At 43.5% G+C, this 23087-nt stretch overlaps 1 protein-coding gene across 2 annotated transcripts; it reads left to right on the top strand.

Annotated features, from left to right (window-relative positions):
* Positions 1 to 2658: 2658 nt before the first annotated feature.
* Positions 2659 to 19881, top strand: Znf483 (zinc finger protein 483). 2 transcript variants are annotated; one of them, XM_050164666.1, is made up of 6 exons: positions 2659 to 2790; positions 5239 to 5757; positions 7796 to 7884; positions 10510 to 10636; positions 11528 to 11623; positions 13555 to 19881. In XM_050164666.1, exons 2-6 carry the CDS (start codon positions 5364 to 5366, stop codon positions 14991 to 14993), a joined length of 2145 nt encoding a protein of 714 aa, XP_050020623.1. In that variant the 5' UTR covers positions 2659 to 2790; positions 5239 to 5363; the 3' UTR covers positions 14994 to 19881. The 2 variants fall into 2 exon arrangements, with proteins under 2 accessions (XP_050020623.1, XP_050020613.1); XM_050164656.1 differs by lacking the exon at positions 2659 to 2790 and having other exon boundaries at positions 3718 to 5757.
* Positions 19882 to 23087: the final 3206 nt, after the last annotated feature.

Here is a 23087-nt window from a genome sequence, read left to right as displayed (position 1 = left end):
CCTCATTCGGTCTGCTCCAACCCAAAGCTGCTTCCTATCAGTTTGCAATTGTTCCTCCGCTTTTGCTTCGCTTCCCTTTCTTCCTATCCATCCTTACATTCAGCCAAAGCCCCCAACACGCTCAGTAACAGCAGACGCAGCTGTTTCTTTTTTCTTTTTTTTTTCTCCGTCTTTCCTTCCTTCTTGCATTTTTTCTCTTTCAGAATGGATATTCCTGGAACTTTCTGTCCCCCTGCTCCAGTAGATTAGATTTTTATCTGACTCTGAATGCTAGACAGACTCTCGGCCACTGAGCTACACACATCAGCCATCGTAAACATTTTCTATGAAGGGCTAGATTGTAATTAATTTAGGCTCTTTGGACCTCACAGTCTCTCATAACTACTCTTCTCTGCCCTCTGTTTTGTGGGAACCACGACAGATAAGTCCTAGGCAGAGGAGCACAGCTGTTCCAGTGAAGATAATTTATTAAGAGATGCAGTGGTGTTCTGTGTTCTGCTGCACAGCAGGGGGACTAGAGGTGATGATGGTATAAGGCACCTTTCAGGAAACTAAAAGAACGAAATTTGAATGTTTATGTGAAGACACACAGATACGTAAAAGGAGATAGGCTCACTCCGATCTGAATATCACACAACATGCACATGAATCAAAACATCGCTCTGGAACCAGCCAGATGGTTCAGTCAGCAACTATCCTTCCTGCCAGAATTGATTGCAGGAAGCTACATGGTGGAAGGAGAGAATCTATTTCTACAAGTTATCCTCTGAACTCCAAATGCATACCATGGCATAGCATGACTAAATAGTGTAATATCAAACTGAATACGTAAGTGAAACATCACACTGTACCCCATAAATATGTATACATTTTATGTGTCAGTGAAAAGTTAAAAGTAAATAAAGGCCGTGGCTATATTGGACTCATGGCACAGCTTGCTGTGACCCTTTAATACAGTTCCTCGTGTGGTGACCCCAATCATAAGATTATTTTTGTTGCCACCTCATAACTGTAATATTGCTACTGTTATGAATCATAATGTAGATATCTGTGTTTCCCCCATGGTCTTAGGTGACCCCTGTGAAAGGGTCATTCAACCCCCAGGTTGAGAACCTCTGTTCTAGAAGGGAATCAGGAAAACCAGGCAGCCCTTTCCAGACACATACTCACATGCACACATGTGTATTTCCTTCCCCATCCACATAGTGGACCAGATGCTGAGTTGGGAGCTGTGTAAACAGGAAAGTGATGTAAACAGCAGGTCACAGGAGAAGGCTGTGCAGCAATGAAAACAACTAACAACCATGTGTAACAGTGTTGACAAATCTCGTGGATTCACTACAGAGTAAAAGAAGCCGTCTCTAGAGTAAACACCGACTGATTCCAGTTAGAATCTAAATCCCAAGCTATAGAGACGAGAATGACTCCACTTTATTATATGTTTTTTTTTAAAAAAAAAAAGGGCTATATGAGTGAATTCTGCTTTTAAACACACACACACACACACACACACACACACACACACACCATCTGAAGCAAACCCAGGACCAAACTTCACAGTCCTTTGCACCTGCAGTGCCCCTGGACTGCACCCCTCTGCCCATTTCTGGATTCTATGGGACTAAGAGCGATCACCCTAGTTTCAAAAAACTAGAAACTTCTCTCAGAGGAGCTACATCCACCTTGCACTTGTAGGAGGAATGTCTTAAGTACGTAGATAGACATTGGTGTGATCATCTTCACTGTGATCAGCCACACTTGTGTTATCTTGTTCACGCCCATCACTAGCTGACGTACATCTCCAAACTCCAGAATTTTTATCATCTCTTGATACTATTATTGAACAGATCTGTCTTCCATTATCAATGAAACCACCCCTAGAATTACTTGGGAGACCAGTCTTTGGGCGTGCCTCTGTGGGATTATCTCGATTGCCATATTTGAAATGGGAAGACCAGCCTGCTGTGGGTGGCACCATTCCCTGGACAGGGATCCTAGATTGTTTAAACAGAGAAAGGAACCTGAGGAGCAGCGTGCATCCAATGCTCTCCGCTTCCTGGTAGTGTTGCGATGTGACCAGCTCGTAATGCCTTGACTTCCGGGCCGTGAGAACCATACCTTAACTGTGAGCTGATATAAACCCCTTTCCTCCTTAGCTGCTTTTGTCAAGGTATTTTATCACAGTCTGAGAAAAAGTAACCAGAGTTTTGAGCAGTTCTTCCTAAGGAGGGACATAATTTGTCTAACCATGGTGGAGGGGATGAAGGGAAAAACCAAGATGCTATTGCAACAGTGCGGGCAAAGCATGCTTGGTGCTTTGCCTGGGATCATGGTGGCAGGTGTGGAAGTCAGAAGACTGCATTTGTGGAATTTATTTGCAGCGTTACTTACAGCTTGCATTGAATGCCTTGCTAAAGCTTCCTCGGTGGATTTTTTCACTTTGGATTTTAGTGAAAGGTGGTGATGGGAGAAGCTGAGGAAGATTTAAGGTTGCCGTGATACTGGGCCGTGATCTAAAAATCTAAGCGGGTTCTAGGCCTCTAAGCCTCTGGCGCAGCAATAATTTAGCAGCCAACCCCCCAGCCGCTTCTCAGTAACCATGCGCAACAGGCCAGATAAGAGCCTATGGAACGCACAGGAGTTTCTGAAATCAAGGCCAGCGGACCCCGGGATTCGTAGTTCATAGCTTCTGCGCAGGCGCAGTGGCTCCCGCGGGCTTGCGTGCGCAGCTGCTGCGGACAAGGTTCTGAAAGCTTGTTGCTGTGCATCTGGCTGCGGGTGCTGGTACAGGTATCGGTTTCCGCCGTTGGTTTTTGAAGCTGCGCGAGTTGCGGGCTCCGAGCGCGCACATCTTGGGCGGGTTAGGACCCAGAGCATCCCACGGACCTGGCGCTGCGCTGCAGCTACCGCTGCGGAGGCGTGCTCTTCTGCAGCATCGCGCCATCCCATCCTTCCATTCATTCCTCCCTTGCTCAGGGTTTGAAAACTTCGTTACCGTTGGTATTTTGAACTGGATAATTCCTTGGTTTGTTTCCTCGCGCGTGCGTGTGTTTGTGTGTGATCCTTTTGCTAGATGTTTAGCAGCGTCTCTGGCTGTATCCCTTAAGAAACCCCGGATCATCCTTCCTCCTGGGTCTTAATAAACCAGAGCGTCTCCAGGCTTTGCCACCTGACACCTGTGGGGCAAATTGCCGCCGCTTTTCTCTCTTGAATTGAGAATCTTAACCTGCGTCACATTTTCACGGAGCTTCTAGTGAAGCAGCTGCGCATGTCTCAGTCACTGCGGAGACCCAGGTGTCCAAAGGGACGTCAGGTAACATGGTGGGCGCCTGATGGTTAGCAAAGAAGTAAATGACATCACTGTGTGGCGGGTCCTGAGATGGATAGTTAGTTAACGCTATGCTAATTGCAATAAGAGGCTCGTAATCTTACCAAATAGTGGTACATCTCAGGCCATCTTTCCTTGATGTAAGTGATCTGTTCACTCCTGCCCTCACGGTGTCTATTCCCATATCTGTAAATGCACTGTCTTTTAAGGAATGAATGAATAAATGCACGCATGCATGCAGCACAGGCCAGGCTGTGTGCAAAGACCATTTGGGAATCAAAGGGAAGCGTCACAAGATGGTGGGGTGGGGGGGATGGAGGAGTAGAGGTGGAGTGTTGGAGGTAGGGGTTGGGGATGGTGGTTGTGGGTCAACTGAGAAGAATCAGAGGTTTTGTTTTTTATATGTTTCTTGTGGAATTCCCCCCCTTTTGGTGATGGGGGTCGTGTGTGTGTGTGTGTGTGTGTGTGTGTGTGTGTGTGTGTGTGTGTGTCTGTTTTCCTGAGGATTGAAACCAGGACCTCCACATGCTAGGCAAGTATCCTACCACTGAGCAATATCTCCAGCCCCTAGTTTTATGGTGTGTTTGTGGCTCTTTTGCCTGCATGTATGAATGCCCAGCGTGTGTGTCAGAAGAGGGTGTGGGATCCCCTGACGCTGGAGTTACAGATGGTTGTGGGCTGCTATGTAGCTGCCAGGAATAGAATTGAACCTGGTTCCTCTGCGAAACAGAAACTGATGTTCAGCCCTGAATCCCAAGAGTCATGTTTTGAAGAATGAGTAAAGGATTAGTCAGACGGAGAAGGCGGCATTCCAAGGGAAGAGGGGGTGGGAAGCTCTGGTGTTAAGGAAGAGTGTTGGTATGGAGTATTTCTGTGTAGCTGCAAGTTGGGTTGGTCTGTAAAGTATCTAGGCAAATCTCTAGATGGTTCTGTGTACCTTCTGCATTGAGCTTGGTCTTAGTGAACCCATGAGGGCTTCCAAGCAGGAAAAGCACAGGGTCAGTTTCTGAGTATCAGGGAAATCCTCTGGCTGCAGTGTGAGACATGACTGAAGACAAATATACGTAGGAGAGTGGGCCCCAGGCCAAGAGCATTTGTCGCTCTTCAGAGGACCCAGGTTCTGTTCCCAGCAGCCATGTGGCAGCTCACAACCTTTTGTAACTCCAACTCTAGGGGATCCAAGGCTTGCTTTTGACCTCCATGAGCACCAGACACATGTGTGGTACACATACATGCAGGCAGGAAAAGCACTCATACATATAAAAATAAGTATATCTAAAAATAAATGTTAAGATGGAGAGGGTCTGAGCTTGGTTATTTATTATGTGGAAAGTAACATGGGGGAGGAAATTTGATAGTCATATACGAATTCTGAGTTGAGCAGCTGCTAGGAAATTAGTGTTTGTTGAAAAGGCAGGACCTGTATTTAACCTGTGTTTGTGACTCAATCTCTTCCATTCATTTTGTTTGTATCAGGTTTGAAGTACCTGTCTGCTTGCAGAGGATGTTTAATTGTCTTTATTAAACCCTTCAGTTTTTAGTCTGTAAAGATTCTCCTTCTCTGGGACTAGAGAGTTGGGTCAGAGGTTGAGAGCACTTGCTGCCCTTCCAGACATCCTGAGTTCAATTCCCAGCAACCACATGATGTCTCGCAACCATCTGTAGTGAGATCTGATGCCCTCTCCCGGCGAGCAGGCATACATGCAGGGAGAAGAATGTTGTTAACAAAATAAATCTTAAAAAAAAAAAATTTCTCCTGTTAATAGACTGGTTGGTTGGACACTTAGAGACTCTTATGTCTCTAAGTGACTAGGTATGGGGGAGGGGTGCATGCATTGATGATAAAAGTCAATGTTTTCGGAATTAACAATCTGTTTATTCATTTAATGTCTTCTGTTTCTTCTTGACAGTTCCTTCAAGACTCTAAATTGGATTCCCGGAGGCATTGGTAGTTTGCTGTGCGTAGATAGTACCTGTTGGCAGATCATACATATTCAGATAGTCTACACGGGACTGGATTCCCACTGGTGACACAATGCAGGCTTCAGTGCCCTCAGACATGCTGACAGCCCTGGCTTCACTTGAACAAAGCAGGGTCCCTGGAATGGCTACTTCTAGGGCCCAAGAAAGGCTCTTAAGAGGATATGCTGATGACCTAGATTCTTTCAGGCAGAAGTTCAGGTGGTTTTGTTACTCACAAGAAGAAGGGCCCAGAAAAACCCTGAACCAGCTCTGGGACCTCTGCAAGCAGTGGCTGAGACCAGACGTTCACACCAAAGAGCAGATCTTAGAGCGGCTCGTGTTTGAGCAGTTCCTGAGGGTTTTGCCTGGAGAGATGAGGATTTGGGTGAATTCTCAGCATCCCAAGAATAGTGTGGAGGTGGTGACCCTGGTAGAAGATTTGAACCAAACACTTGAAGAAAGGGAAGGTGAGAGTTGCGAGTAGAAGTGGGTGGGGTGGTGGGACAAGAGGAATCCCCTAACGTTTGGGCTAAACCTCTCAAAGGAAGCAAGACTATTAAGATTGAAAATGAAGAGTTAAAATTATATATTCAAAGATGAGGAAGCGTTTAAGGCAGTGGTTCTCAGCCTGTGGGTCGAGACCCCTTTGTGGGTTACGACTCTTCCATAGGGGTTGCATATCGGATATTTACTTTATGATTCATAGCAGTAGCAACGTTACAGTTCTGAAGCAGCAACAGAAATAATTGTATGGTTAGGGGTCATCACAACATGAACTGTATTAAGGGGTCACGCGTTCGGAAGATTGAAAACCACTGATTAAGGGGAGACATTCTATTTTACAGATGACTGGCAATCAGGTCTGCGTTCGAGTTTTTAGAGGCTCTAAGGCTGAAAAAGTAGCTTAGCATGCTGCGGTGATAAATCAGAGAGGAGTCAGGCAGCCCACATTTAGGCATCCCAGTTACCTGTGTGACCCCAAATTAAATTGGTGGCAGCAAATAGTCCTTCCTCCTAGCTAGTTAGAGCTCGTGGTAGAATCCATTCTGTTCCTCACTGCTTCTCCAAAATCCTGACCTCTGTGTGGAGTCTCCTGCAGTGAAACCTATTGCTAGCAGCCATTTGCAAGGAAGAAGAATTTTCTTAAACTGATCCTTTTATATGGTTTTATATAATTCTTAATCTTCCCCCAACTGTCTGGTCAATAAAACCACCTATAGTTCTTGTTATAAGGTGGTAGAGTATGATCGGGAGAAAGTCTTTCTCCTATTTGGACGTGAGTCATCATCTAGGGATGCTCAGTGTGTTTTGTCACTTCAGGCTCCTCATGGGGTCTTGACCCAGTGTCCCACCCCTAAGATCTCAGTGAGCTCACCCAGAACCCCACCCTCTGCTCTTTCCCCTTCAATGGAGTTCTCTTGCTTCTTAACTATGATCCTTAGGAATCAGCTGGAAATCCCAGAGGCACAGTTGGTCTTTTTAACTAGATTAGTGCCTTTGTTCAATAAGCTAAGCTGTAAGTAAGAAATGTAAGTTCAATAAACGGCTGTAAGCAACGTTTGAGCAAGGCTGGTTTACCTTGATCCACCTTATACATTAGAAATATTTCAAATTATTACACAAAGTGTTTTACAGCTAAGGGCTTGTGGAAGGAAGGAACTCGGTTTTTGTGATGAAATAGTGGGGGAAAGCCTATTTTTATATAAAAAATCTATCTCTGGTAGTTCTGTGTTTTAAACAGAAGGAAAAATTGATTTCTGAACTCTCCTCCAGGGGGCCATGAAAACACTGTGATATTATGAAATAAATATTTGAGTTTTCATCTCCTCCTTGGCCTGCAGCCCCTATAACCCTGTCATTTCCCAAGTGCCTAGAGCATTAAATGCCTTCTTATTAAAATATTTGTCCTTTCCTCCTTGGTTCCTTAAGCCTGGTCCAGAGCCTTCGATAGATGTCAAGGTCAAAGGCAGTCACCTTGCCATTTACCATAGACCCCTTGTAGCCATACCTGAACTTAATGAGACGATACTTGCAGTGTTCAGAAGTGACCACACATGGAGGCCGATTTCCAGGGCAGCTGTAAAGGGATGGAGCTCACAGCCCCCACCTCCAGAGAGCTGAGATGTTCACCAGTGATGGCGTTAGTCATGTCTCTGTGATGATACTGTCTTACAGAAATCTGGACATATGGGGATTCCTGGAGGGTGCGATACCTGAAGAAGGCGTGCAGGGAGTTTCTATCTGGGTGTATCCAGGCTGGGACTAAGTTTAGGAGCTCTGGATGTTTTTCGATAGGCTTTGCCCTATGCAGCTTTTTCGTCTGGTTGTTCATTTGTGTTCTTTCTAATAACCTTTGTTAAAAAAAAAAAAAAAAAAAAAGCAAATAAACTCTTCCTGTGAGCCATGTTAGCAAATCAGTCCAACCCAAGCTACGGGGTTGTGGTGAGTTCAGATTGGGAACAAAGAATGGAGCTGAAAGACCAGATTGACTTTTCCCTTCCCCAGATCTTAGCACTCAAGATTCTGCCGTGTGCAAAGTGGAGGATTTGGGAGAAGAGGAGATGGTGGCTGTTCCTCCGAATGTGGAGTCACGTGTAAGTTTTCTTTCACTGATTTTCATTCTTCAGTGGAAACTGAGCTATTACTAAGGGACATAATGGTACAGAATCAACCAAAAGAACTTGTAGGTCACTGTTTACTTGCTGTTTATAGTTTTGATGCTAGACAAAATTATTTAAGGCCAGTGAGATGGCTGGGTGTGTGAAGGCTCCTGTAGCCGAGACTGATGACCTAAATTCTGTCCCAGTGTCTGTATGGTAGAAGGAGAGAACCAGCTCCAGCAGGTTATTCTCTGATCCCCACAGACATTCTGTAGTATGCTTATGTGCCACCATCATCCCAAAATTATTTTGTGGGGGAGGGGGAAAGCATTTACTAAAACTCAAATGTTAACTCTTGGCAAAAGGAGTCAGGTAGAAACAGAATTTTATTTCCCTAACATAATAAAGAACATCTTCACCTGGGTAGATCAGGAGATTTAAAAAATAGAAATAAAAGCAAAACACCGTGAGCAAAAGGATTGGTATTTCCTGAACACTGCAGTCAACCAAGTGAAGTCAGTGCTAAAGTGTGAGAGACAAAGACATTTTACAACAGACAATGTTACTGTCCATTTGCAAAGCCTTGAAGTCAACCGATTAAGACTAGAACTCATGCGGTAGCTGGGAAAAGCAACTGGTTATGGATCAGTAAGTTTCCAGTACTAGTAATTACAAGTTAGGAAAAAAATTATAGTAACAAGTAATAGTTCTACAGTAGAGCAGTAATGAGCTCAGGAGTAGGTTTGCTTCCTGGTGCCTGGAACTTATGAATATTTGCTTGAAGACAAATCAGTCATTGCAAGTGTCATTAAGATACAGGTTTTAAGATGAAGAATGGGTGCTACTAAAATTGGAAAGATGGCTGGGAAGGGGCAGTGCACACCTTTAATCAGACTAGCACTCAGGAGGCAGAGACAGGAAGATCTCTGAGTTCAAGGCAGCCAGGGAAACCCTGTTGTGAAATGTGGAAGTAGTAGTCATAATAATACATAAAATAATATAGAAACAGAAAGATGGAGAGTTGATCCCGGATCATATGGGTAGGTCCTAACAGCTGTCACAAATGCACTTATTAGAGAAGCAGAGAAGATGTGAACACAGAGTTGATTATAGAGAGAAGAAGGCAATTTGGAGTGACTGGGCCACAAGCCAGGGAAGGTCAAGGAATGCTAGCAGCCACGGGACGCTGGAAGAGGCAAATGGACTCTCCCCCCAGAGGCTCAAGAGAATGCAGCTCCTTGATCTTCTATTTCTGGCCTCTGGAACTAAGAGAGAATGTGTTTCTGTTGTTTGAAGTCACAGGGCCTTGGTATTTGTTACAGGATAGGACATTGGCAAGCTGCTAAGCTGATAATCCAAGTACAAAGAGAGCCTGTTGTCTGCTCCCCTCCCACAGAGGATGCTATGCATCTATCGCGTAGAAGATGGGTGGGATGCGGCTGTATCCCAGAACTCAGAGCACTAGGTCAGGATGGCTGCTTTGAAGCCAGTGTGGTTTCCAAGCAAGTCTGAAAGGAAAAAAAGAAAGAAAGAAAAAAAAGTGATTTTTCACGAGTTAGTATCCTTGTTTGTGAATGTGACATACTTGTAGGCATGAGTATATCACCAAACCACATTCTTTTTGATTATATATTTTGAAATATTGCTTCAGGCTGGTTTGCCGGCGCACACCTGTAATCCAGTCCTAGAGGTGCCGAAGCAGGTGGGTCCTGTTGAGTTTGAGGCCAGGGCAGGCTCTGAGTAATAGCAAGCATCACTGCTTCGCGTGACTGAAGCCTGTAACAGCTGCTGTTGAGTATTTAACTATTACCTGTACTTAGCTTATAGTCTACAGTTTTGAGGACGGGGGATGGCAGTTCAGAGCCTAGGGTATGATTTTCCTTTTGCTCTTAGAAATGAATGTTTTAGGGTTAACTTGATCAAAGTTAACAGTTTAGAGAAGTCTTTCACTGTCAATATTCAATGCTAGATTCTCACATGGGAACGGTCAGGACTGTACAGTACCCTTGTTCAGTGTTTCTTATAATGGTTGTATGAACTCTGAACCTTGCTTTGAAGCTTTAAAAAAAAATTTCCAAGCCTGGCTTGAAGGGATTGCTTAGCTGACTGTATTTACAAAGGATCCCAATTCAGTTCCCAGCACCCCCGGGCAACATCTGTCTTCCATTCCAATTTCAGAGATTCAGCACCCTCTCCTGACCTCTAGAAGCACAAGTCATACACGCAGCATACATACATATAGGCAGAACATGCATGTTCATAAAAAGAATAAATGCTTTGGAAAAAAATTAAAAATTTACCAGGCCTGGTTGGGCATTGGGCCTATAATTCCAGCTATTCTGGAAGCCGAGGCAGGAGGAACTCTAGTTCAGAATTTAAGTAACTTAGTGAGAAACTATCTCAAAATACAAAGTAAAAAAGGTTGAGGATGTAGCTCAGTGACAGAGCACGTACCTAGCATGCACCAGGCCCTGAGTTCGGTTCCCGAACTCAGCAAAACACATACACACAGAGACAACGTGGATGCATTCAGACCGCTGATATCCTAACCACTTCTCTGAATCCTTAAGGTCTGTTGGGAACTAATACAATGCAAAGTTGCTGTGTTCGATCTTCTAGGAAGCGATAACGTTTGAGGATGTGTCTGTGAACTTTACCAGAGGGGAGTGGAAGATGCTGGAGCCGTCTCAGAGGGAGCTGTATAAGGAAATGCTGCTGGAAAACTTAAGGAACCTAGAATTTTTGGGTAAGACATCTTCTCTTTGCAATCTAGCTTCTAAGAGAGTAGCTTCTTCAGCCCCTGTTAACCTATCTGAAAGATAAATGCCACATGACTGTTTTAATTGGATCTGCTGGGCATCCAGGACTTGGCATGACTATTCCTAAAAAAGGAGCCTGAAAGTGTACTTTATGTGATATTTCCTCCTAAAATAAGTTGTTGCTTCATTGCATTGGAAATGTTGCAACATCATTTTGTTGTCCTTAGTGTTATGCTTTCCCCTCCTTCCTCGTTGGATTCCTCCTCTGTATTTGATGTGTTTGATGGCATCTTTATCTTCCTTAGAGAAACAGATTAAATATGAATGCTGGGTTGTAGTTACACTTTGTTTATGTTTTAACAAATAAAGCTTGCTTGAAGATCAGAGTGCAGAGCTAAGCCACTAGAGGTTAGGCAGTGGTGGCACACCCTTTAATCCTAGGCCTCAGGAAACAGAGGCAGAGGGATCTCTGTGAGTTCAAGGCCACCCTGGGCTACACAAGATTGAATCTGTCTAAAAGAGAAGCAGAGCCCACACAAAGGTGATCCCAGCACTAGGGAGGTGCAGACAGGAGTGCTATGACTGGGCAGAGAGAGGAATACAAGGGGGGACAGGTCTGAGGAGCACTGAGTCTGAGGTTTGGTGGAGGCAAATGCAGTCTGGAGATGCAGTCTGAAGATAGGATCGCCCATTCCGACCGAGTATTGGTAGAGGTAAGAACTCTCTAGTGGCCGGCCCCTCTGCTTCTCTGATCTTCAGCACTAACCCCTATATCTGCCTCTGGGTTTTTATTATTAATAACAATTAGAATCTGTGCAACACTGGGTCATCTTTGTTCTATGCATAAGCAATAATTTTCTGGCCTTTTCTCTGAGCAGGCTCTCCGGTTTCCAACTTTGATTTGATTTCCCAGCTGAAGTGGGTTAAGTTGCCAAGGGTACTGGAAAAAGAAATCTCAAAAGACCCCAGACCAGGTGAGTTCGTAAAAGGTAAGAAGGAAATGAAAACCAAAAAAACCTTTGAAATGCTGGGTGAATCTCAGGCTAGAATACCAAGCTGACTGATTAGAAGAGAGCCTTCATCTTCCTGGAATGCTCATTTGAGCCGGGGACACTGTTGGTTTGGGTCCTCCCAACGTGGAGATGTGTTGAGAGAAATCAAGTGAAGAAAAATGGAGAAGGAATTTGGATTGCCGTGAGAGCACAGTGCAGGTGTAACCTCTGAGTGAGGACAACAGAAGGAGGTGGGGAGAAAGGATTTGAAGCTGAAGATGGTTTGCAAATTTAGGCAAGGCCAAAGAGGAGGCCCTGGGCAACAATAGCATGAGAGTGTTCTGCACCTCACAGAATGGTCCTGGAGTGGCTGTGTGCTTCATCATTGACAGTGAGAGGTGTGTGACGGGGCAGCAGGCAGTCTCCCCACAGCAGATCTGAGAAGTACCTTATTATGGGCACTTAAAAGACCAATTAGCCAAACAAGGGTGTTAGTCACATAGTGTAGGCCATAAGAATGGCATATAGAAAGAACTGTGGGAGTTTCTGGGATAATAGACCAGACTCACAATGTGCGTGTTAGGATTTATTTTTTACTTTAATGATGCAGAATGAGGCATATCCACTAGGAATTAGACTTGACTCACAGTGTGTGATCTGATCACTCTTTTGCAAGGCTGAGCAGCAACGCTCAGCACAGTCGTGATCATGTAACCTCATGCTTAAAAGCCCCAGAGCATGTTGGGTGTGTTGAATACATTTTTACGTACGGTGTTTTCAGCTTACCATGGCTTTACTAAGACATAATTCGATTGTAAATCAAGGAGCATCTGTATAAGGGAACAATAACTTAATTAGTATTTAAACCTAATCTCGAAGGTAAGTGGGAATTCAAGCAGTCAACATGTACATAATAACTCCATTTTTTTGTGAGTAAAATGCTCATATGTCTAAATGTACAGCTTAAATATTTATGGATTTTTAACATCTAGAAACATTAATGTTAATATATATTAGTTTTTATTAAGTTACTCTTCAAGGGATTAGGTTTTTCCTTTATCTTTCTCTGTATCTTCCTAAAATTTAAAAATAACTATCTAATATGTTGAATATAAAGATGCCATTACATATATTAGTACCTTTAGTTTTAAAAAATTTGAATTTTCTGAAGAATTTATTTTAATCAGCCTTGTAAATGAAGGCAGAGTTTTTCTGTCCCAACTACCCAGTCCCAAATAATCACACAAAAGCTTCTATTAATTACAGATTGTTTGACCTGTAGCTCAGTTTTCTGGCCTTCACAAACACAGCATGCATGTTTATGTGTAGTGCACAGACATACATGCAGGCAGAACACTCGTACAAAATAAAAATAAAAAGAATTTAAAATCTAGCTTCTACTGTTACGATGCATGTGACTCTGGACAAACTCTGACACTGTGTGCCCCACTGCGAATGTCCATAAAGTACAGTACACAATGTACTTCATCAGGTTGTTGTGACGAGACAGTGAAACCATGCAAGTGAGGTCCTTATTGTGGAGCCGGACATTTGAGAAGGATGTGAAGATAAAGTTTGGGTATGGAGAATAAGTAGAAATAGACTCGACCGTGGTACAGAAATTGGAAAGAGTGAAAACCTGCCACCTTCCTCACATGAAGCACAAGCTTTTCTTTTCCCACAGTGTTTTCCCTGGCCTCTGTGTTCATCTTGCTCTCCTGTATCGCTTATCTCTTGCCTATTTTATAAAGCTGTATGTAATTGATAGCAATCTAAGCCATATCTCTTTTTTACTATAAGCTGTTTGGTGTTTATCTCGTCTCTTAAAAGTATTACTGTGTTCGTAAGTCAGCCCCAAATATAGCAGCTTCCTTTATTGCAAATGGAAATACTTGCTTTGTTATCTCTTTTAGAGGGTGAGTCTAGACGTGAATTGGATGCTTTTCTGGAAGACCTCACTTTAGAGAAGACAATAGACTACTGCTTTAGTGATAATGGTTATGGCTTGAAGGCAGAATTCCAGAAACGATATGGCAAGTCCAAAAAAGATCATAGCAAGCAGAGTAGCCATCAGAGTAAAGATTCTGACTCAAAAAAGACCCCCTCTGGAAAGAATTTTAAACAAACTTCAGACGCAGCTAAACATCGAGGAACCTACTTAACAAAGAAGTCTCATGGGTCCAAGGAAGGCAAGAAGTCCTTCACCTTTCACTCAGATCTTGTGACCCGCAAAGAACACGGTACAGAGAAGTCACGGAAATGCAGCAGAAGCGAGAAAGGCTTGGTTTTCTCTTCATCTCTTACCAAACATAAGAGACAGCCGAGAATTGGCTCGTTGAGTAAGACCCACAAGTGTAGTAAGTGTGGCGTAGCCTTTACTCAAAACTCATGGTATCATAGTAAAAGCTCACAATGTGAAAAATGCCAGAAGAATTTATTTCAAGGGGAAACGTCAAATAAAGACAAAGGGCCTGCAACTGAAGAGCCCAGTAAGTGCAGGAAATGTGGGAAAGCCCTTGGCAATAGTTCACAACGCTCCATGTGCACTGAATGTAGAGAAGCTCACAAACCTCGGCCATCTAAATCCCATAAAAAACTCGACGAGAAAGGAAAGCGGTACAAGTGTGATGAATGTGGAAAATACTTTGTTGGCTTACCAGTTCTCGAGACTCATCAAAGGATCCACACGGGAGAAAAGCCCTATCAATGTAAACACTGTGGGAGATCCTTCAATGACAACTCGTCATTTTTTCAACACCAGAGAATCCACACCGGAGAGAAACCATACACGTGTAAGGAGTGTGGGAAATCCTTCACGCTTAGCTCCTCTCTTTCAAAACATCAGAGGATCCACACCGGAGAGAAGCCCTACAAGTGTAAGGAGTGTGGAAAAGCCTTCAGACAGAATTCTTGCCTTACTCGACATCAGAGAATCCACACTGGCGAGAAACCATATGTGTGCAAGGATTGCGGCGCATCCTTTAGCCTTTTTAGTACTATCCTCTATCATCAAAGGCTTCATGCAGGAGAAAAACCCTACAAATGTACCCACTGCGATAAGGCCTTCCCTACTCACTCCCGCCTTAGCCGTCATTTGAGATGTCACACCGGGGAAAAGCCATACAAATGTAAAGAGTGTGGGAAGACGTTCAGACAGAGCTCGTCTCTTAATTTACATCTCCGAAGTCATACCGGAGAAAAGCCCTACAAATGTGATTTCTGTGGCTCCGCCTTTACTCGGAGCACAATCCTCGTTGAACATCTGAAAACACATACAAAACATGAATGTAAAAAATGTGGTAAGAAATGTAAAACTCGGGCAGCCAGTCTTAAACATTGCTGTACTGAGTAATTCTGGGAATGTAGTATGTGGGGGGTGGGGGGGAGGCTAGTTCCGGTTGTGATCTTATTTAAAAACTTGACCTGTAAGCTGCCCACAGCATTGATTAGAAGCTTCAGCTTCAGTGGGTCGGTTCACAACTAGGAGTAGCCTTCTTCCCCTTTGGTCCCTCTTCTTGAGGGTGGCCAGTTTTGATTAGAGCTGATAAAATTATATTGACCTGAAGAAAGCATGTGAACTGAACTAATTCTGGCAAGGCAAACTTCGAAAGACTCTTTTCTTCACGGATGTCTAGCCTTGGCTTCCTTCCACGGTCATACAGTAGAATGGAAAAGAACTGGCTGAACTCTTAACAACCTAGGCTCTATCCCAGTTTGACAACCAGCCACTGTGTCGCCTAAAGAAGTCACTCGGACCTTCCAAGTCTTCATTTCTTTACCAGTAGAGTAAAGAAATGGTATTAATGATGGCTAAGTTTTCTTTTTATCTGATATTCTGATACTGCAGAAAATAACTTGAACATGTTTGGTTCATTGGACTCATCATATCTGGTAGACGCTTACTCTCTCACAGGGTGGTATACTTCTAGATTGGTGAGAATGTGGAGTGTTTGATGTAGGGTCCCTCGAATGTGATAGACAGAACGAGTCAGGGAAGCTCAGCGAAGTTTGCTTTCAGGGAATGTTCGAATTTGCACAAATCACCCCAGTCTGCTTATCTTTTGAGTTTTGCCTCGGTGGATTGGAAATCCAGAGAGCTTGCACCCGAGCCAGCTCCACCATGAAAGTAACGGTCTGAAGAGAGAAACCAGAAACAGTTGTTTTGGTTGGACATTTTCCCCCTGCATCAAGCACAGCCTCCTGCATCACAGTGCTTAAGAATTCTGTACGCAAAAGTCACAAGATGGTAGATTGAATCAGGTTGGGTCCTTAGACATGTTTTAGTTGGTTTGTAGGATGGGGCATGTATGTACATACACAGTTTTTACTCTTTAGAAATAAGGAGTTTTGCATTTTAAGGGAAGCAGAGTTTGTCTTTCAAAATGCATAGGAGCTGACCACATTAGCCTATGTCCATGGACTACTCAGCTGTCCCGGGTGTGGTTGCCAGTTGAAATGCCAGGTTTCTCTTATATCTGGCTTTCCTACTGCAGCCTTGTGGTATTTTGTTACTCTGCCATTTAGATACATACACTAAAATCTCAAGGGAGACCCCTCAATTGAGAACAAGTAAAAGTCAGGGAAAGAACTCAGAAGTAAGTTCTACTTGACACTTTTTTTTTGTGAAGTGAGACTTCATGGAATGGACTATATGAGTATTGATGAGCCGATGGAATCTTAACTTCAGAGGAAGGAATTCAAGACTCTGAATGAGTTAGTTTGGGTCTTGGGACTTGATTGTGGTATAGAAGTTGAAATTTGAGGCAATTCCTAGAGCGAGAACTAAACCAGAGCTCTGGTTTTTCGGGTAGAAGGATCTGCAGTGCTGATCCAAGACTCAGGAATATCTGCGGATGTGCTTAGGTTTGAAGTGCTACCTCTGCATGTAAGGTTTTTGGTTTCTTGTGGGTGGCTCCTCCCTCCTTATCCCAAGTCGAAAAGAAAATCAGACATTATTTTGTGATAAATTGATCAGTATAGCTGTTACCAAATGGACCAAGTAAACACATTCCTGACATCAAAGAAATTTGGCTTTTAAGAACCACTTATATGGGCTTAACAGTTTTCAGAAATGATATATTTTATTGAAAAAAATTAATACATAAAAACAACTCTTGAGAAAGAGATCTCTTCCAGTGTGTTCTAGGGAATTTCACAAGAAGCTGTTTTTATTCCAACCTCAGTTGGGGATTAGAAACAACACTTTTTTTTTTTTTACAACTTCATTAAAATATGGAACACATATGCTTAAAATCAAGATGTGCAATCCAGTGAGCTTTCTTCAGGTCTACTGAAGTGCACATTCGTTACCATAATCCCATTGTTCAGAACATCACGCTAATAAGAGTACCTGCTGGATCCATCCAATTATACATAATTCCCACTCATCTCGGACCCCAGGTAACTATTAAGCTGCCTTTATTTAGTGTCTGTCTTTACGGATGGCCTTTTCTCGTCATTTTATATTGACTGGTCTTTGTTTCCCATGGACATCGCATTTTTAGGTTTCTGCATGTTATAGCCTATGTGATTTCCTCCTGTTAAAATGTTATTTGCTGGTTGTTTGTTGTTAGATTTGATAGTCTATCATGTGGCTACTTCATCCACTACCTGTGAGAACATATTCTCTTCTTTCTCCTTAGGCAGCTGGCTGCTAGGAACAACACTGTGAACATAGGGTGAAAGTCGGTGTAGACATTAATGTTGATTGTTTTTCTTGGTAGACATCTACAGGTAGAGTTTCTGTAAAAACTTTAAAAATGTAAATGTCTGTTTAACTTCTTAGGAAATTACCAAATTGCTTTCCAGTGGGACTGCGTCATTTTAAATTCTGGCCAGTCATATGTGAATGTTCCGTTTTCTTCCATTCTGTGCCCAATCTTTAAAAACTCTTCATCATCCTGGCATTTCCATATGCTTTTAGCTTGCATTTCCTGACGACTAATGTCATCATGTGCCCATTCCTCAGCCTTTCCCATGTCTCTGAGTTCTTCAAATCCCTTAGCTATTCAAAAGTCAGGATGGTTGAGTTATAACAAGTTCTTCATCGACATACATCCCTTTTCCAGCATGACCTTCATCTACATACGGTCCCTTCTCCGGCATGAACTTTCTGTCACCGTGTACTGGAAGGAAACTATAAACCCCACTGCATAATGTTTATCAACAACTAATAATTTAGCCTGAAAGGCATTCAATCTGGCCTAGCACCCACATACCTAAATCTGTTTTTAGATGGTCAGGTCATCTAAAGGCTTTAAGTTTATGACTCCTCATAGAATTGCTTTTTAAAGCTTTATTTAGCATTTTTGTTTATAGAGATAAGTATTTCCATCAACTCCGTGACACATTTTAAAACAAAGTCCTTGTTCTTTAGAACGACTCATAGTGAGTTTCTATATAGAAATTTCTTTTGAGTCACAGAATAAGGCAAAGCCCCTGTCAGTACACTTGCTTTATTCTTTTTACTTTAGAATTGCCTCTGATGTAAACTAGGCATACCGTAAAGTGAACCATCCTGCTGTTTCCGGTTGAGTGATCTGTGTTGTACGTTTGCAGTTGACCTTCATCCCCAGCGCTTTTCCATCCTCCCACACTCAACTCACCGAACGCGTATTGTCTGTCTGCTTCTCTCCCAAGCTCCTGGTCCTCACAATTCTACTTCCTTTACACATCTGGCTCTTGTTAGTCCCTGACATAAGTGATGACGCAGTGTGTGTTTTTGTGTGTCTGCGTTATCTCACTCGGCATGTAATATTTGCAGGCATTCAAGGAAATTTTCCGCTTGATTTGCTAGCACAGAATATCTTAAACTCTTACACCATCCAGCTACTATTGATTAAAAAAAAAAAAAGAACACAATGTCGTTACATGTGCTCTGCCTCATTGGCTCCCCGTAACCTAGTCACCTGCATGTGCAGTGTACTGAAACACTTGAGCAGATGTCTGCTTTCAAAAGCTGAGTAAGAACACTTACAGCTCAAATCAGACCCGGAAATGAAGCAACGAGGAAGAAGCTATCTCTTGCCTGAAAATGATGACCTACCTGGTCTTTCAACTCAGCTACAATTTCATCTTCTTGAGAGAAACTAATCTTTCTGCTTAGCTGACATTCCCTAACAGATGAAAAAGAAAAAAAATGTTTAATAAATCAGAAGTTTGAGATCTGAGGCAATGAATTGGCTTCTCCTTGAAAATTTGGGTGTTCTTTGAGACAATACAGTCAAAGTTTTCCTTGGTCAGTGTCTTACACGGATCATTTAAAACAAAAAAATACTTGAAATTTTTCAAATTTTCAGTCACTTGATTTTTGATAATATAAATGTATATATTCTGTGAGAAATATGTAATTTGCTCATATTTACCCTGAGCAGAATTGTTAAAATGGTGTAGTGTTTTCTGTTTTTGTGGATATTTTTTAAGCTGTCATGTTTTTTTCCAAAGTTTTTGAGTGAATTATAGTAGTTGGCTTTACTATTTTTTTCAAGCTGTCGTTTTTTCCCCAAAGTTTTTGAGTGAATTATAGTAGTTGGCTTTACGTTTATCTACCCATGGTTCTAGTTTTTGCACGTGTGTGCATGTGCAAGAGCCAAGCTACTTTATAACTGACACACTTAGAATTTGAAACGTGTTAAAATGTTGTTAAAAGGATTTTGGTTAGATATTTAGTTTATTTAGCTGGTTTTTGTGAATTTTTTTTAACTAAGTTGAAAAGAGATATATAGATCTGGAATATCGTCTTCAGCATTGCCTACTGTGTTATCTTTAATACTTGAACTCGATAGCTTTTGTGTCTGCTGCTGCTGCTGTAAATGCGACTGACATTTGTCAGTGACCACGCACTGGGCCTTCTTTCAGTCCCCTTTCCCTCCCGTGCCACTTACAGTAAGAGCTTCTGTGTCCGCACTGAATTCTGCCTTAGAAATTTGCCTTTAACTAAACGTAAGCTATTTTTCCATGTATTTTTACCTAGAGAGTAATCACAATTCCAGTGAGAAGCACCTTGATTTGTGGCTATGAATTATACACGGAATGCTCAAACTCATGCTATCTGCGTAATGCATTATGATAGTCCATCTGTGCAGAGACAGCTATCATCTGTTTTATCAATGCTGCCTAGGTTGGTGACATACTTGTGTGCCACTGAAAAACGCATGCTCCTCTGCCCTGCTAACAGCATCCTGTACGGTGCAGTAAAGTGAGTCATAGTTCTACTAAATAAAGTTGTGTTGAATACAGAATCCATCCTGCTTTGGGTTTTGTTTGTCTGTTTGTTTGGTTGGTTGGCTGATTGGTTTTGTTTTTTTTCCCCCGAGACAGAGTTTCTCTGAATAACTGCCCTGGCTGTGCTGGAACTTGCTCTGTAGACCAGGCTGACCTCAAACTCACAGAGATCCGACTGTCTCTGTCTCCCAAGTCCTGGGATCAAAGGCATCCGCCACCACCACCTGGCCCTGGTTTGGTTTTTAACTTTATTAGACTCTTAAATTTTACCTGTGTGGAGCCTTTAATCCCAGCACTCGGGAGGCAGAGGCAGGAGGATCTCTGTGAGTTCAAGGCCAGCCTGGTCTACAAGAGCTAGTTCCAGGACAGGCTCCAAAGCTACAGAGAAACCCTGTCTTGAAAAATCAAAAATAATTTATTTGTGTGTATACATGAACATACCTGTCATGTATGTAAGTACATGGAAGTAAGAAGGCAATTATGATATTTGATTTTCTTTCTCTACCATGTGCTTTCCAGGGATCAAACATAGGTTGTCAGTCTAGGCAGTAGGTCCTCTTATCTGCTAAGCCATCTCAATAGCCCTAGATTTTAATTTTTGAAAGAAGTACCATGCATATCTCTAGTTCTCAGTAGTCTCCACTAGTTACCAAACTGGACCGTAGAGTTGGAGAAAAAATATTTTTGTTGTTGTTGTTATTTATCTAATTTTGTTTTGTTTTTTACATCCCAATCAAAACTTCCCCTCTTCCCAGTTCCTCCCTCCCCCCGCCTTCCCTCCACAATGTCCACTCCCCCACCGTTTCTCTTCAGATACAGGCAGGCCTCCTATGGATATAAGACAGCCGTGGTATATCAAGTTGCAGCGAGACTAGGCATCTCTTCTATTAAGGCTGAATAAGGCAATCTGATAGGAGGAATGGGTCTCAAAAGTAGGCAACAGAGTCGGAGACAGCCCCTGCTCACTATTAGGAGTCCCATAAGAAGACCAAGCTGCACAACTGTTACATATGCAGAGGGCCTTGGCCAGTCCCATGCAGGTTCCCTGGTTGTCGGTTCAGTCTCTGTGAGCCCCAGTGAGCCCAGGCTAGTTGGTTCTGTGAGTTCTATTATGGTGCCCTTGAGACCACTGGTCCTACAATCCTTCCTCCCCCTCCTCCACAGGATTCCCTGGGATCTGCCTAAGTCTTGGCTATGGGTCTCAGCATCTGTGCCTGAAGTTGCTGGATGATGCGCCTCCCTGATGACGTTTGGGCTAGGCACCAATCTATGAGTATAGCAGAATTTCATTAGGAATTATTTCACTGACTTTATTTATTTATTTATTTATTTATTTATTTATTTATTTATTTTTTGCCCGTTCGTGTATGTTAGCCAGAGAAGGCAGCCAGCCGCTTGGTTCAGTAGAGGATGATTTCCCAGGCCAACCTTCTGTACGTTGCTGCGCTGCAACGTTTTGCCACCATTTCCATCTGGACCACGAGACCACTAAGTTTCAAGAGGCAAGGAAAAGGAGACATACTAATGATCAGCTTTTCCACTCTGACCTAGTGCTGCATCCTGCTCACCTTAGTCCCGGAAACCTGACTGGGGGGAGGGGGAGACTGAAGAATGAATAAATGGGTACAGAAAAGCTGGAGTCAGCTGGCCATGCTGGCTCTGCTGGAGCACCGCCAGCCACCCCAACACCTCAGAATCTCGGCATGCTTATACTGTGCAGCAGAGAGGGGAGAGGTTAGCGAGTCTCTAGGCCACCAGTCTCTGGTTGCCCTCATCTGGCAAGAAGAAGCAGCAATTGCTAGGGTTTGTACACACTGGTCAATAATTCATAGATATTCATACTTATGACTGCTTACCGTTCACACTTGGACCAGAGAAAGGCTTTGCCATACCTCTGGCATGGAAAAAGCTTCACCACCCCCCTGGGTCTGAGGCACCTTGGTCCTTGACGTGGCCATGCCCACGTCAGACAATACACGTACAAGACTCCATCTGAACTTTCTACATTCAATCAAATCTTCCTCGGCTCCCAACAGCCTAGAGACAGCTTAGAGCCATTGGTCATACCAGGGTGATGAGGTGCTCCAGGGCACTACAGAGGGGTGTCCCGGGATATTTTTCACATCTGAGGGGACTGAGGGCTTGCTCTGGGGATCCCATTTCTCTACCTCTTGCAATGTTGGGGTTACACATGGGCCAACACGCTTACCTGGCTTTTTAAGTAGGTTCTGGGGCTCCACATTCTCACACTTGCACTAAGCCCCAGCTCATAAAGCCCTTACGCGACAGTCTAGTGTCTATGGTCCTTGTTTGACCAGCCCTATACGGAACCATTTCGCGTAGCTACTACTCCCTCCCTCCTCGCCATTCAAGTCTCCCTCTGTCGTCAGGACGTCCTACTACTCCACAGTGCTGTCTTCCTTGCCTTGCTCGCGTCTACAGCTTCCACTAGGCCCCGAAGCTACACAGTGGCTCCACTCTGGATACGCCCTCCACGTCAGCTGTATTATGCACGACCTAAGATCAACTACCTATACCAGGTCCTTCATTCTCCTGTAGACACACTCTCCTCATCCTCCTTGGGACCACACATCTCCTGCTGGGACACCCCAAGGGTGACACTCCGCATAGGCTGCCTGAATTCTTTAACTCGGCTGTTTTTGTGTATGGCAGTCTCCTTGTACTACTGTCTCTGAGTCCTCACACTAGGCCACCCTCTTGTTCAAATGCCATCCTCACTCTGCTTTGACTCTGGCAACCTTCATGACGCCATGCTCCCCAACTGCAACCCTGCTTAGACGCTGAGAGCCGCACTGACCCAAGAAGCCCTCTGCATTTTGTTCAATCACTTGGCTTAGGATTCAGGTTTCTTCGCTAAGCCACAGTTCACTCCCAGCCCATCCCACTCTACTCTTTGACTCCGTATGCCAGGCAGCTGACCTCCATCAATAAGTTCAGTCTTGGGCAATGGTGGCACGCCTTTAATTCCAGCACTCGGGAGGCAAAAAATAAAAAAAAAAAAATAAGTTCAGTCTTTTCTGGCACATGGGGCTTCTCTACTCCAACCCCCAAAGGCGGGCACCTCTTGTCCCAACTGTTGTCTTTAGGACCAAATGGCTGGATAAGAGAAGATGCAGCCAGGTGTGGTAGCACACGCCTTTATTCCCAGCACTTGGGCGGCAGAGGCGGGCAGGTATCTGAGTTCGAGGCCAGTCTTGTCTAC

The sequence above is a fragment of the Alexandromys fortis genome, unplaced genomic scaffold (assembly GCF_014885135.2).
Source record: "Alexandromys fortis isolate MF-2015 unplaced genomic scaffold, M_Fortis_MF-2015_v1.1 scaffold_18, whole genome shotgun sequence".
Taxonomy (NCBI): Eukaryota; Metazoa; Chordata; class Mammalia; order Rodentia; family Cricetidae; genus Alexandromys; species Alexandromys fortis.
Note: the sequence above shows the minus strand (reverse complement) of the source record. Positions and strands in the feature narration are given on the sequence as shown.

Coding starts and splice junctions, on each gene's coding strand:
- Znf483 (XM_050164666.1), top strand. CDS start 5,364: ATGCAGGCTTCAGTGCCCTCAGACATGCTGACAGCCCTGGCTTCACTT. Junction 7,885..10,509: donor CTCCGAATGTGGAGTCACGT/GTAAGTTTTCTT, acceptor TCGATCTTCTAG/GAAGCGATAACGTTTGAGGA. Junction 11,624..13,554: donor CTCAAAAGACCCCAGACCAG/GTGAGTTCGTAA, acceptor TATCTCTTTTAG/AGGGTGAGTCTAGACGTGAA.